Below are 16,167 nucleotides of genomic sequence, written 5' to 3'. Positions count from 1 at the left end.
TGGTACGGTAGAGTGTATAACTGTTTTGGTACACGGTAGAGTGTATAACTGTTTTGGTACACGGTAGAGTGTATAACTGTTTTGGTACACGGTAGAGTGTATAACTGTTTTGGTACACGGTAGAGTGTATAACTGTTTTGGTACACGGTAGAGTGTATAACTGTTTTACACGGTAGAGTGTATAACTGTTTTGGTACACTACGGTAGAGTGTATAACTGTTTTGGTACACGGTAGAGTGTATAACTGTTTTGGTACACGGTTGTATAACTGTTTTGGTACACGGTAGAGTGTATAACTGTTTTGGTACACGGTAGAGTGTATAACTGTTTTGGTAGTGTATAACTGTTTTGGTACACGGTAGAGTGTATAACTGTTTTGTAGGTAGAGTGTATAACTGTTTTGGTACACGGTAGAGTGTATAACTGTTTTGGTACACGGTAGAGTGTATAACTGTTTTGGTACACGGTAGAGTGTATAACTGTTTTGGTACACGGTAGAGTGTATAACTGTTTTGGTACACGGTAGAGTGTATAACTGTTTTGGTACACGGTATAGTGTATAACTGTTTTGGTACACGGTAGAGTGTATAACTGTTTTGGTGTATAACTGTTTTGGTACACGGTAGAGTGTATAACTGTTTTGGTACTGTTTTGGTACGGTAGAGTGTATAACTGTTTTGGTACACGGTAGAGTGTATAACTGTTTTGGTACACGGTAGAGTGTATGTTTTGGTACTAGTGTATAACTGTTTTGGTACACGGTAGAGTGTATAACTGTTTTGGTACGGTAGAGTGTATAACTGTTTTGGTACACGGTAGAGTGTATAACTGTTTTGGTACACGGTAGAGTGTATAACTGTTTTGGTACACGGTATAGTGTATAACTGTTTTGGTACACGGTAGAGTGTATAACTGTTTTGGTACACGGTAGAGTGTATAACTGTTTTGGTACACGGTAGAGTGTATAACTGTTTTGGTACACGGTAGAGTGTATAACTGTTTTGGTACACGGTAGAGTGTATAACTGTTTTGGTACACTGTTTTGGTACACGTAGAGTGTATAACTGTTTTGGTACACGGTAGAGTGTATAACTGTTTTGGTACAGAGTGTATAACTGTTTTGGTACGGTAGAGTGTATAACTGTTTTGGTACACGGTAGAGTGTATAACTGTTTTGGTACACGGTAGAGTGTATAACTGTTTTGGTACACGGTAGAGTGTATAACTGTTTTGGTACACGGTAGAGTGTATAACTGTTTTGGTACACGGTAGAGTGTATAACTGTTTTGGTACACGGTAGAGTGTATAACTGTTTTGGTAGAGTGTATAACTGTTTTGGTACACGGTTTTGGTAGAGTGTATAACTGTTTTGGTACACGGTAGAGTGTTTTGGTATAACTGTTTTGGTACACGGTAGAGTGTATAACTGTTTTGGTACACGGTAGAGTGTATAACTGTTTTGGTACACGGTAGAGTGTATAACTGTTTTGGTACACGGTAGAGTGTATAACTGTTTTGTACACGGTAGAGTGTATAACTGTTTTGGTACACTGTTGTATAACTGTTTTGGTACACGGTAGAGTGTATAACTGTTTTGGTACACGGTAGAGTGTATAACTGTTTTGGTACACGGTAGAGTGTATAACTGTTTTGGTACACGGTAGAGTGTATAACTGTTTTGGTACACGTAGAGTGTATAACTGTTTTGGTACACGGTAGAGTGTATAACTGTTTTGGTACACGGTAGAGTGTATAACTGTTTTGGTACACGGTAGAGTGTATAACTGTTTTGGTACACGGTAGAGTGTATAACTGTTTTGGTACACGGTAGAGTGTATAACTGTTTTGTGTATAACTGTTTTGGTACACGGTAGAGTGTATAACTGTTTTGGTACACGGTAGAGTGTATAACTGTTTTGGTACACGGTAGAGTGTATAACTGTTTTGGTAGGTAGAGTGTATAACTGTTTTGGTACACGGTAGAGTGTATAACTGTTTTGGTACACGGAGTGTATAACTGTTTTGGTAGTGTATAACTGTTTTGGTACACGGTATAACTGTTTTGGTAGTGTATAACTGTTTTGGTACACGGTAGAGTGTATAACTGTTTTGGTACACGGTAGAGTGTATAACTGTTTTGGTACACGGTAGAGTGTATAACTGTTTTGGTACACGGTAGAGTGTATAACTGTTTTGGTACACGGTAGAGTGTATAACTGTTTTGGTACACGGTAGAGTGTATAACTGTTTTGGTACACGGTAGAGTGTATAACTGTTTTGGTACACGGTAGAGTGTATAACTGTTTTGGTACACGGTAGAGTGTATAACTGTTTTGGTACACGGTAGAGTGTATAACTGTTTTGGTACACGGTAGAGTGTATAACTGTTTTGGTACACGGTAGAGTGTATAACTGTTTTGTATGTATAACTGTTTTGGTACACGGTAGAGTGTATAACTGTTTTGGTACACGGTATAGTGTATAACTGTTTTGGTACACGGTAGAGTGTATAACTGTTTTGGTACACGGTAGAGTGTATAACTGTTTTGGTACACGGTAGAGTGTATAACTGTTTTGGTACACGGTAGAGTGTATAACTGTTTTGGTACACGGTAGAGTGTATAACTGTTTTGGTACACGGTAGAGTGTATAACTGTTTTGGTACACGGTATAGTGTATAACTGTTTTGGTACACGGTAGAGTGTATAACTGTTTTGGTACACGGTAGAGTGTATAACTGTTTTGGTACACGGTATGTATAACTGTTTTGGTATAAGTGTATAACTGTTTTGGTACACGGTAGAGTGTATAACTGTTTTGGTACACGGTAGAGTGTATAACTTATGTATAACTGTTTTGGTACACGGTAGAGTGTATAACTGTTTTGGTACACGGTATAACTGTTTTGTATAAGTGTATAACTGTTTTGGTACATGGTAGAGTGTATAACTGTTTTGGTACACGGTAGAGTGTATAACTGTTTTGGTACACGGTAGAGTGTATAACTGTTTTGGTACACGGTATAGTGTATAACTGTTTTGGTACACGGTATAGTGTATAACTGTTTTGGTACACGGTAGAGTGTATAACTGTTTTGGTACACGGTATAGTGTATAACTGTTTTGGTACACGGTAGAGTGTATAACTGTTTTGGTACACGGTATAGTGTATAATTGTTTTGCACCTGCTGCGTGAGGAATATTTACAAAATATTACCTCAACTCACACATACAGTGAGGGAAAAAAGTATTTGATCCCCTGCTGATTTTGTACGTTTGCCCACTGACAAAGAAATGATCCGTCTATAATTTTAATGGTAGGTTTATTTGAACAGTGAGAGACAGAATAACAACAAAAAAATCCAGAAAAAAAACGCATGTAAAAAAATGTTATAAATTGATTTGCATTTTAATGAGGGAAATAAGTATTTGACCCCTCTGCAAAACATGACTTCGTACTTGGTGGCAAAACCCTTGTTAGCAATCACATAGGTCAGACGTTTCTTATAGTTGGCCACCAGGTTTGCACACATCTCAGGAGGGATTTTGTTCCACTCCTCTTTGCAGATCTTCTCCAAGTCATTAAGGTTTCGAGGCTGACGTTTGGCAACTCGAACCTTCAGCTCCGTCCACAGATTTTCTATGGGATTAAGGTCTGGAGACTAGCTAGGCCACTGCAGGACCTTAATGTGCTTCTTCTTGATCCACTCCTTTGTTGCCCTTAGGACGTTGACGGCTATCGTGGATGAAACGCTTGTACCTGTCGTTTCTTAGCCAGAGGACTCATTGTCCTGTATAATGCCACATTATTCCCTATTCCCCCCATAGGGCTCTGGTGAAAAGTAATGCACTATGTTGAGAATAGAGTGGCATTTAGGAGGCAACCTAAAAAGCTTATATTGTCCCCTCTCTCTCCTTACATTCAGACACCTAAAGAGTACGAGAGGGAGTACAGTAAAGAGCTACAGCAGAAGGGGGTGGAGCCCTCGAAGTACCACGGCTTCGCCTACGACGGGATCTGGGTGATAGCTAAGACCCTGACCCGCGTCATGGATTTACTGCAGCACAAGGAGAGGCAGGACATGTACCACAACTTCACCGTGGACGACCGGGAGGTGGGCAAGCTGGTGCTGGACGTCATGAACGAAACCAACTTCTATGGTGTCACGGTGAGTCAATGGGCTTTCAAGTTGCCTCTTGTTATAGAAACAGGAGACTGACTAGTGTCCTGTCCAGAGGGTATACCTGATCATAAAGCTGCCTCATGTTATAGAAACAGGAGACTGACTAGTGTCCTGTCCAGAGGGTATACCTGATCATAAAGCTGCCTCATGTTATAGAAACAGGAGACTGACTAGTGTCCTGTCCAGAGGGTATACCTGATCATCAAGCTGCCTCATGTTATAGAAACAGGAGACTGACTAGTGTCCTGTCCAGAGGGTATACCTGATCATCAAGCTGCCTCATGTTATAGAAACAGGAGACTGACTAGTGTCCTGTCCAGAGGGTATACCTGATCATCAAGCTGCCTCATGTTATAGAAACAGAAACTAGACTCCTGCTCTACTGTATATGGGCCATTCTGGCTGGAACAAGGCTTGCTTTGACATGAGCAAGGGTAATGGTGATTCGTCAGGGAACATTATCAATATTATAACGAATAACAACAATATATAGAAGACAGGTTTTTATCAAAAGTCAAGCTTTGTCATGACTGTGAGTATGTGTCTACTTTTCTATTCTATATTGACTCTCTCTACAGTATATATTTAATACATCTTTCTTTATACAATAAAACAGTGACATCAGGTGCCTAGTTGTGTTTATCTGAAGGAGGCTCAGACCTTCAAATCTCTCCAGGTCAGAGGCAAGCCTTCAGTATTGAGGTCTGCCGTTTTATACAGGCCCAGCGTGAAACGACCTCTACAGTAACCAGGACTATGGAGTCCAACCTGGCCAGACCTTTCAGCAACAGCCGGGCCCTCCCCACTCCCACTGTGCCCCATCCTGATTCAATGACACACTAACACAAACAAATGTGTACACACACACACACCGTCATGTTCTCAAGCACACACAGAGTGATGTACACATATGCACATGTGCACACACAGACACATAGACACGCACAAACGCGCACGCACAAACACACACACACACACACACACACACACACACACACACACACACACACACACACACACACACACACACCTGATTCAACTCTGGAGAGCTGCTAGGCCAGGCACCAGCCACATTAATGTACATACAGTAAAGAACTGTCAAAGGGTCACTTAAAAGCAGACCTTTTTAATTATACTTCACTTTAGAGACCATTACCAACCTAATACAGAATATTGGTGGTTGGGCTGTCCCCATTGGTGGTTGAGCTCTCCCTATTGGTGGTTGGCTGTCCCTATTGGTGGTTGGGCTGTTCCTTTTGGTGGTTAGGGCTGTCACTATGAAAATCCCAGTGTTCTTATTGGCTATGCTCATTAGAAGCAACTTGCTTTTCACAACATGCAACCAAGCGCTACTGTGAGCGTGCCACTTAACATGGAATTGTGACGAGACATTTCCTCAGGCCCAAACCACATTAAAGGCCATTTCATCATGATTAGTGGCTCTAAACCAAGAAGATTATGGAGAAATGAGGTCTCCATCACACCACGGATCAGTCTGACTAGCAAATACTTATCGAAGACAATTAGAGAGAGAACACTTGTGTGTGTGTGTGTGTGTGTGTGTGTGTGTGTGTGTGTGTGTGTGTGTGTGTGTGTGTGTGTGTGTGTGTGTGTGTGTGTGTGTGTGTGTGTGTGTGTGTGTGTGTGTGTGTGTGTGTGTGTGTGTGTGTGTGTGTGTGTGTGTGCGCGCGTGCGTGCGTGCGTGTGCGTGCGTGTGTGTGTGTGTAGGATATGGCTGCTGGCTGAGGATGTGAAGAGATGGACAGAGATCAGAGAGGGAGGAGGAGATGAAGAAGAAGAGTGATGTGGTAGATAGAGGAATAGAGACAGGAGAAGCAGAGAGGGAAGAAAGGAATAGAGGTACAGAAAGAAAGAGTGAGAGCAGGAAAACAGCTAGGGAGAAAGAGTAATAGTGAAGGAGAGATGGCTGAAGAGGTAGAGAGGGAAAGGGGGAGAGATGGTGTCGTAACCAGTATTGAGAGTGGAGAAAAGGTTGATCTCCCTTGGGGCATTACAGTACACCACACTCTCTCTCCCCCCAGTTCCCTCAGCCTCTCTGGGGTGAAGTGGGCTGCCAGTGGGTCTGTCTCTGGAGGCTACTGGAGGACAGTGGCAGGGAGGGAGACATGGATAGTCCAGATAGCCTCACCCCCCCGGGGTCCTGCTGCCAGGGTGGCTGCCTGAGCTGTGTGTGTGTGTGTGTGTGTGTGTGTGTGTGTGTGTGTGTGTGTGTGTGTGTGTGTGTGTGTGTGTGTGTGTGTGTGTGTGTGTGTGTGTGTGTGTGTGTGTGTGTGTGTGTGTGTGTGTGTGTGTGTGTGTGTGCGTGCGTGCGTGTGTGTGCATGTATCTCCAAGGGGATAACATACAGCTGCACTATTACCATCTATTCAGAAAGCAACACAGAAAGCAACACTATTGCATAATATGATTTACAATTATGTTCATTTGAGCAGAAAATACCCCAGTAATGGTATTGAAAAATTACTTAGCACATTTGCTCCAGGTCTATAGGAAATATTTTTCAAATGCTCTATTTAGAGGTCTGTGCTCTGCAGTAATTTATACATAATTTCAGTTATGATTTATTACAATATTTTGTATTCAGGATGTTTGATCCATCTGATAACTAACTGTACATGACATGAGACGATAAAAAATCTGGATGCGGTTTATACATTCTCTACAGTCTGTACAGAACCAGCCATGCATTACAGTAATGACAGAGATATAAGGTCCGTTCCAAATGGCAGACTATTACCTATGTAGTGAACTACTTTTGACTAGAGCACTGCACGATGTAGGGAATAGGCTGCCATTTTAGACATACACATAACCTGTCAGGATAATTAACCCCTTTACTGTGCCTTTATAGAGCATCAGAGTATAGGTGTGTATTTCTATTAGAGGAGAAGGAGAACCATGGGGAACACACACACACACACACCAAACACACACCATACCCCATCATGGCTCTGCGTTTCCACACACACACACCATACCCCATCGTGGCTCTGCGTTTCCACACACACACTACACACACACCATACACACACACACACCACACCCCATCGTTGCTCTGCGTTTCCACACACACCACAACCCATCGTGGCTCTGCGTTTCCACACACACACACACACCCCATCGTGGCTCTGCGTTTCCACACACACACATCACCCCAACGTGGCTCTGCGTTTCCACACACACACACCACACCCCATCGTGGCTCTGCGTTTCCACACACACACACCACACCCCATCGTGGCTCTGTGTTTCCACACACACACATCACCCCATCGTGGCTCTGCGTTTCCACACAAACACATCACCCGTGTACTAGACCCGCTGCCTAAACTTCCCCAGTGTGAACCACAACACGTGACACTAACACACCAGTCAGTCTAATGTGCTCTCTGGGTGCCGCCTGCTATTGATCTAGTCTAGTGGCAGAACAATAGAGGAAGTGAAACATTAGCTCAGAGAAGCCTCCAGGGCTTGGCCTGGGCTGTTAGCAGCACTGTGAACATGTACAGTGGAATTCATCCTCTTCCTGTATGGCCTGGAGGGGAGAGGAGACAGAGGAGATAGGGGAAACAGAGGAGACAGAGGAGATAGGGGAGATAGAGGAGACAGAGGAGATAGGGGAAACAGAGGAGACAGAGGAGATAGGGGAGATAGGGGAGACAGAGGAGATAGGGGAAACAGAGGAGACAGAGGAGATAGGGGAGATAGGGGAGACACGGGAGATAGAGGAGATAGGGGAGACAGAGGAGATAGGGGAGACAGAGGAGACAGAGGAGATAGAGGAGACAGAGGAGACAAAGGAGATAGAGGAGATAGGGGAGATAGGGAAGACAGAGGAGACAGAGGAGACAAAGGAGACAGGGGCCCTTGTCTATCCAGACAGTAGGCGTGTCTCAAAAGGCACCCTATTCCCTATGTAGTGCAATATCCTTTCTACCAGGACCCGTAGGCCAGTGTATTGGTCTTAGTGCCTCCTGTCTAATGGATGGTAACACAGCCTGAGGGCAGATAGTCCTTACATGCGGACACAAAGAGGTGTGTGTGTGTGTGTGTGTGTGTGTGTGTGTGTGTGTGTGTGTGTGTGTGTGTGTGTGTGTGTGTGTGTGTGTGTGTGTGTGTGTGTGTGTGTGTGTGTGTGTGTGTGTGTGTGTGTGTGTGTGTGTGTGTGTGTTTGTGTGTGTGTGTGTGTGTGTGTGTGTGTGTGTGTGTGTGTGTGTGTGTGTGTGTGTGTGTGTGTGTGTGTGTGTCAGGCTGCTTTCTGTCTCCAGACCTCCAGGGAACTCCTTCTTTTCACACATGCAGCCCACAACCAGAGACTCTCTCTGGGGCAAACATCCCACTTTCTTCCCTTCCTCCCTTTTCTCACCTCCAGAAACAAAGTAGCAAAGTGATACCGCCATCTCACCTCCTCAAACACAGTTATACCGCCCTCATCAACAAGGGCAGGCTGGGTCTGTGAATCCCAGAGAGGGCTGTTAGTCTGGGTCAACTCACCCTGGCTCCCTCCCTGCTCCAGCTGAACCAGAGCTCCAGGAGCTGGAGAACAATGTAAAAGGGACATTTTGTTTCTTCTTTTATGTATCTTCCATTAGTGAGATATGAATATCAAGACCCTCCAGATTAGAAATACAACATCCGATATTGATTGTGCATAATGATAATTTTACACATATTTATTTTATTTTTGGTGGTATTTTAACCTTTATTTAGACAGGGAATGAATCAGTGGACACAGGCAGTTGGCAGTAACAGACAAAAGGGTTGGATCAGTGATTGAACCCTGGTCTCTATAGTGGAGAGAGGAGCCAGGAGCATTGACACTAGACCACAGGCTCTTCAAAAATGTCACACATATTTCTACACTTTTTGCAGTGTCTTAAGTGCACTACACAACCTCACACTTACGTCAGGCTCAAGAATGTCAGCGATCGTTCAATATGACTTCCGGCAGCAAAACATGGTGAACCTCCTGGCAACAGTCATGCAGCCTGAGGCCCCCCAGTGGGGGAAATATTGGGAACTACAACATACTCTCTCTCGGTTCGGCTTCTCACAGTCACATGCTTAACAGGACCATGGGCTGAATGTATCAAAGGTCGTAAAGTAGGAGTGATGATTTAGGATCAGTTTTGCCTTTCAGATAACAATTAATAAGATTAAATGGACAGGGGGAACCAGATCCTAGATCAGCTCTCCTACATACTCCTGCAGAAAGACACAATTACACTGTCTTATTAAACACAATTGATGGCAGGTAAAAAGTTCCTTCGTTCCAGAGTTACAGCATCTGACCCTGAGTACTTATACATTTACAGTGCCTTGCAAAAGTATTCACCCCCTTGGCATTTTTCCTATTTTGTCGCATTACAACCTGTAATTTTACAGAAGAGTGGCCAGAAAAAAAGCCATTGCTTAAATAAAAAAACAAGCAAACACATTTGGTGTTCGCCAAAAGGCATGTGGGAGACTCCCCAAACATATAGAAGAAGGTACTCTGGTTAGATGAGACTAAAATTGAGCTTTTTGGCCATCAAGGAAAACGCTATGTCTGGCTCAAACCCAACACCTCTCGTCACCCCGAGAACACCATCCCCACAGTGAAGCGTGGTGGCAGCATCATGCTGTGCATGTGTTTTTTATCGGCAGGGACTGGGAAACTGGTCAGAATTGAAGGAATGCTGGATGGCACTAAATACAGGGAAATTCTTGAGGGAAACCTGTTTCAGTCTTCAAGAGATTTGATACTGGGAGGTTCACCTTCCAGCAGGACAATGGCCCTAGCATACTGCTAAAGCAACACCCGAGTGGTTTAAGGGGAAACATTTACATGTCTCGGAATGCCCTAGTGAAAGCCCAGACCTCAATCCAATTGAGAATCTGTGGTATGATTTAAATATTGCTGTTCACCAGCGGAACCCATCCAACTTGAAGGAGCTGGAAGAGTTTTGCCTTGAAAAATGGGCAAAAATCAAAGTGGCTAGATGTGGCAAGCTTATACAGACATACCCCAAGAGACTTGCATCTGTAATTGCTGCAAAGGTGACTCTACAAAGTATTGACTTTGGGGGGGGTGAATAGTTATGCACGCTCAAGTTTTCAGTTTTTTGTCTTATTTCTTGTTTGTTTCACAATAAAAAATATTTAGCATCTGCAAAGTGATAGGCATGGTAGGCAAAAAAAATATATATTTTAATTCCAGGTTGTAAGGCAACAAAATTGGAAAAATGCCAAGGGGGGTGAATACTTTCGCAAGCCACTGTACAGAAAAACACTACCAGTCTCAGAATAGGAAGCAGGAAACACTTATAGTACTTTTCTACTGCAGTTTTCTACCGATGCTTGGCCTAAAGACTCTTTAGTTTTAGCCCCATCTCACCACTGTCAGCATATGGGGTGGCAGGTTAGCCTTGTGGTTGGAACGTTGGACTAGTAACCGGAAGGGTGCAAGTTCAAATCCCCGAGCTGACAAGGTACAAATCTGTCATTCTGCCCCTGAACAGGCAGTTAACCCACTGTTCTTAACGGACTTGCCTAGTTAAATAAATATATAGCACTTAGCAGCAGTGTCAAGCCTAGCTACAGGTAAAGGAAACACCAACATAAAGTGTCTTAATAGGGTGTTGGGCCTCCGCCAGAACAGGACTGGGCATTTTTTGTACATGACCTGATGTTAATTGCTTAATTAACTCAGGAACCACACCTGTGTGGACGCACCTGCTTTCAATGCACTGTGTATCCCTCATTTACTCAAGAGCTTCCTTTATTTTGGCAGTTACCTATAGGTATCTCTCTCTCTCTGAGCTTACACGTTCAGTCACTTTTTAAATGCCATACAACAGCAGAAAACTCTCCATCCCACCGCAGTTAGCCTAGCACTGCTGTCTGTGAGGACAGTAGGTTTAGCTAGCTCTCTCTCTCCGAGCTCACACAGACAGACACTCAGTCACATCACAGATGCATACAAATACAGGGTACCAATCAGGGTGCAGAAACCCGCCCAGCGACTGACTTCAAAGCCTCAATGTCTTTTTGAACTGAAATTGGCTCTTCAATAGGTTTCCTTCCTTCCCATCTCTCTGTCAGCGCTGCTTTAATCAGCTCCATGCTAACTCTCTCTCTCTGTCTCTCTCATTCACCTGTTTTTCTGTGGCCGGCAGTAATCTCAGATCCAGTTAAATGTTTAATTAGGGAGTTCTATGGGCAGATGGCTTGATGAATTAATTCCACAGTCTTGATGGATTAGGATGGATAAGGGAGGGAAGGCAATGTGTTCGTTGCCAGACTTTTTGTGTGTGAAAATATATGCATATTTTTTATGATTTTATTTGGGATCGATTGTTGTTTTTTAGAATATCAATGATGATCCATGGGAAGAGTGTCATTTGTTTCCAGTCACTTTCACTTAAGGCTGAACTCAAAGACATGTCAAAGTTTTAAAGGTAGAAGGACTGACTAATGATGTCTGTTCAGTAGCCAAAAGGTGGTATTCTCACTTAAGACATGACTTTTTAAAAGCCCCTTAAAGAAGATTTGTGATAAGAGTTCTCATTTACAACTGCAACCTGGCCAAGATAAAGCAAAGCAGTGCGACAAAGACAACAACACAGAGTTACACATAAACAAATGTACAGTCAATAACACAATAGAAAAATATATGTACAGTGTCGGCAAATGTAGAAGAGTAGGGAGGTAAGGTAATAAATAGGCCATAGAGGTGAAATAATTACAATTTAGCATTAACACTGGAGTGATAGATGTGCAGATGATGAAGTGCAAGTAGAGATACTGGGGTGCAAAAGAGCAAGAGGATAAATATTGGCTGTGTACAGGTACACAGTAAGCTGCTCTGACAGCTAATACTTATAGTTAGTGAGGGAGATATAAGACTCCAGCTTGAGTGATTTTTGCAATTCGTTCCAGTCATTGGCAGCAGAGAACTGGAAGGAAAGTTGTTGGCTTTGGGGATGACCAGTGAAATATACAGTTGAAGTCTGGTTCATCCTTGGGATCAATTTCCAAACGCCTGAAGGTACCACGTTCATCTAGACAAACAATAGTACGCAAGTATAAACGCCATAGGACCACGCAGCCGTCATACTGCTCAGGAAGGAGACACGTTCTGTCTCCTAGAGATGAACGTACTTTGGTTTAAAAAGAGCAAATCATCCCAGTACAACAGCAAATGACCTTGTGAAGATCCTAGAGGAAACAGATACAGAAGTATCTACAGTAAAACGAGTCCTACATCGGCATAACCTGAAAGGCTGCTCAGCAAGGAAGAAGCCACTGCTCCAAAACCCACCATAAAAAAGCCAGGCTACGGTTTGCAACTGGACATGGGGACATAGATCATACTTTTTGGAGAAATGTCCTCTGGTCTGATGAAACTGTTTGGCCATAATGACCATCGTTATGTTTGGAGGAAAAAGGGGGAGGCTTGCAAGCCGAAGATCACCATCCCAACCATGAAGCACGTGGGTGGTAGCATCATGTTGTGGGGGTGCTTTGCTGCAGGAGGGACTGGTGTACTTCACAAAATAGATGGCATTGTGAGGTAAGAAAATTTGGTGGATATATTGAAGAAACATCTCAAGACATCAGTCAGGAAGTTAAAGCAAATGTGTCTTCCAAATGGACAATGACCCCAAGCATACTTCCAAAGTTGTGGCAAAATGGCTTAAGGACAACAAAGTCAAGGTATTGGAGTGCCATCACAAAGCCCTGACCTCAATCCTATAGAAAATTTGTGGGCAGAGCTGAAAAAGCGTGTGCGAGCAAGGAGGCCTTCTAACCTGACTCAGTTACACCAGCTCAGGAGGAATGGGACAAAATTCACCCAACTTATTGTGGGAAGCTTGTGGAAGGCTACTAGAAATGTTTGACCCAAGTTGAACAATTTAAAGGCAATGCTACCAAATACTAAATGAGTGCATGTAAACTTATGACTCACAGGGAATGTGATGAAAGAAATAAAAGCTGAAATAAATCATTCTTGTTACTATTATTCTGACATTTCACATTCTTAAAATAAGACAGGGAATTTTTACTATGATTAAATGTCAGGAATTGTGAAAAACTGAGTTTAAATGTAGTTGGCTAGGGTGTAACTTCCTACTTCAACTGTACCTGCTTGAGCGGGTGCTACAGCAGAAATATATCCTTAGGATATCAGCAAATTAATCTGCTGACCAATCATTTTGTCTACTTCGTATGAACAGACACATTTTTGCAAATTTCTAATCCAAAAAGAAGCCCAGTGCAAGTCCACTAAAATCTGTTAATGCGCAAACACCTGGGGCCTCCCGAGTGGCGCAGTGTCTCACAGATCCTGGTTCGATCCCAGGATGTGTCGCAGCTGGCCATGACTGGGAGACCCATGAGGCAGCGAACAATTGGCCCAGCGTTGTCGGGTTAGGGGAGAGTTTGGCCGGCCATGTTGTCCTTGTCCCATCGTGCTCTAGAGACTCTTGTGGCTGGCTGGGTGCAATGCACGCTGACATGGTCGCCAGGTGTACGGTGTTTCCTCCGACACATTGGTGCGGCTGGCTTCCGGGTTAAGCGAGCATTGTGTCAAGAAGCAGTGTGGCTTGGCAGGGTCGTGTTTTGGAGGATGCCTGGCTCTCGACCTTCGCCTCTCCTGAGTCCGTATGACAAGACTGTAACTAACAAATGGATATCACGAAATTGGGGAGGAAAAGGGGGTAAAATAAAAATATAACAAATGTGCCAACACTTAATGGCTCATCAAGAAAATAGTGCATCTAAATTCAAATGATATCAAGATAATCTCTAGCTGTACTGCTTCCACTGCTGTAGCCCATCATTGAAGATGGCCAACAATTCAGATGGTTTAGCTTGTTAGACTTTTGGCCTGGGCATTAACAAGGGCCAACAATGTTTGGTTTCAGCTTGGTAGCTGATGTGGATCATGTCACATGGACAAGGCAGCATCATATGGACAAGGCAACAAGTGTGTTGTATTGCACATGTGATTCCTCATTGAGTCCTTAAGTACTTTAAATGCTTTAAAATGTTCTAAATGTGTTTTTCATTCCTTTTCTATCCAGGGCCAAGTCATGTTCAGGAACGGAGAACGGATGGGTACCATCAAATTCACACAGTTTCAAGGTACTGTAAGCTCATGTTGTGGGATTGTTGCATTGCTGTGATGTTCTGTTGAATTGCTCTCGTATTATGATTGGTTTCTGTCTGGCTGCTGCTGATGTCATAGTAATCCTACTCTGGGGTTACCCAACCAGTGGTGGTTGACTGCCAGGGGGCTGCCGGGTGGGATTTTCTACCCAGGGGTGTGATCTGTATTTGGGGGAATCCCCCCAGCTCCCGGCCCACCCCTCCCTCAGCACCAGCATGCCTTTATTAATCCGCTCATCCTTATCTTATCTACCCCACTGCAGAGGTGCCCCCTGTGGCAGCTTAAATCGGGATGTCGGTGTGTTTGTGTGCGTGCATGTGTGTGTGTGTGGAAACACTCGGGGGAGGCGGACCTGTTTGGTTGTGGGAGTGAGGGAGTTTTTCAATTGGAAGGCAACTGGCAGTCATGTCATGGATAAGCAAATAAATGTTATCATCAGTGAACTGGAGAGCTCTTGCTCCATAGCGCTGTGAAAATGTCATTATGAGTACCTAGCCTTAGGCAGAACACCCCCCCCCCTCCCCTCCACTCACCCTCCCGCATGACACACACCTGCATTTCTCCTTTTCTCCCTCTCTCTCTCTCCTTTTCACCCCTCTCTCTCTCTTCTTTTCACCCCTCTCTCTCTCTCCCACCCTCCCTCCATTCATATCATGACCTTATTATGTCTACCATCCTCCCCTTCCTCTCCCTCCCTCCCTCCCTCCCACCTGGCTTCTCAGGGAGTGTGTGACGACTGTTTGACACAGGAGATGAAGAGAAAGTGAGAGAGAGTGAGAGAGAGAGAGCCGAGAAAAAGAGGAGAGGAGAAGTGAAGAGAGAGGAGAGAGAGAGAGCGAGAGGAGGGATTGCCCTGGCTGATTATTTAACCAGGATCTGATCCTCTCCTCAACCCTGCCATCTGTCCTCATGCAGTATGGGAACAGATCACTCATTCCCCTTTTGAAGGATCGGACTATCAGAGCCTGTCTTTCACCCTCAGACCCGCTCTGTGGTGAAGTTCCCCTTAGGTACAGATCTAAGATGAGCTTCCCCTCCCCAATCCTAACCTTAACCATTAGTGGGGGAAATGCAACGCTGACCCAAGATAAGCATCTAGGGGCAACTTCACCCTACATCCCCCCTCAACTCATCAGCCTACAGATCACCTTACATAAAGTCTCCTGGTAAGCTGACAGGGACAGCTTTGCATTTTCCTCATTAATGGTTACGGTTAGGATTGGGAGAAGGGAAGCTGATCCTGGATCTGTATCTAAGACCTTAGACTGCGGCTGAGGGTGCAGTGTAAGAACACCAAATGCATTAATATTCAAACAATTTCTTATGGTTTAGTAAATCAAATCAAATTGTATATGTCACATGCACTGAATACAACAGGTGTAGACCTGACAGTGAAATGTTTACTTACAAGCCCTTAACCAACAATGCAGTTTTAAGAAAAAAATACCCAAAACATATTTTTTCAAAATGTTAAATAATTTCCTTGGTGCTCCGGTATCGCTTGCCGTGCGGTACCAGAGAGAACAGTCTATTACTAGGGTGGCTGGAGTCTTTGACAATGTTTAGGGCCTTCCTCTGACACCGTCTGGTATAGAGGTCCTGGATGGCATCCCGGTGATGTACTGGGCCGTACGCGCTACCCTCTGTAGTTCCTTGCGGTCGAGGCCGAGCAGTTGCCATACCAGGCAGTGATGCAACCAGTCAGGATGCTCCCGATGGTGCAGCTGTAGAACCTTTTGAGGATCTGAGGACACATGTTAAATAACTTCAGTCTCCTGAGGAGAAATAGGTTTTGTCCTGCCCTCTTCAT

At 44.1% G+C, this 16,167-nt stretch overlaps 1 protein-coding gene across 1 annotated transcript in view; it reads left to right on the top strand.

Moving 5' to 3' along the window:
* The window catches only part of LOC135553270 (gamma-aminobutyric acid type B receptor subunit 2-like), a 146,200-nt gene that overhangs the window by 25,738 nt on the left and 104,295 nt on the right, over positions 1–16,167 (top strand). Inside the window, exons 5-6 of the mRNA XM_064985443.1 lie at positions 3,926–4,168; positions 14,272–14,332. Of these exons, the coding sequence (XP_064841515.1) occupies positions 3,926–4,168; positions 14,272–14,332 (304 nt within the window). The remainder of the gene's footprint in view (positions 1–3,925; positions 4,169–14,271; positions 14,333–16,167) is intronic.

Source organism: Oncorhynchus masou, chromosome 13 (assembly GCF_036934945.1).
Source record: "Oncorhynchus masou masou isolate Uvic2021 chromosome 13, UVic_Omas_1.1, whole genome shotgun sequence".
NCBI lineage: Eukaryota > Metazoa > Chordata > Actinopteri > Salmoniformes > Salmonidae > Oncorhynchus > Oncorhynchus masou.
The sequence above is the reverse complement of the archived record's forward strand: the minus strand, read 5'-3'. Positions and strand labels throughout refer to the sequence as shown.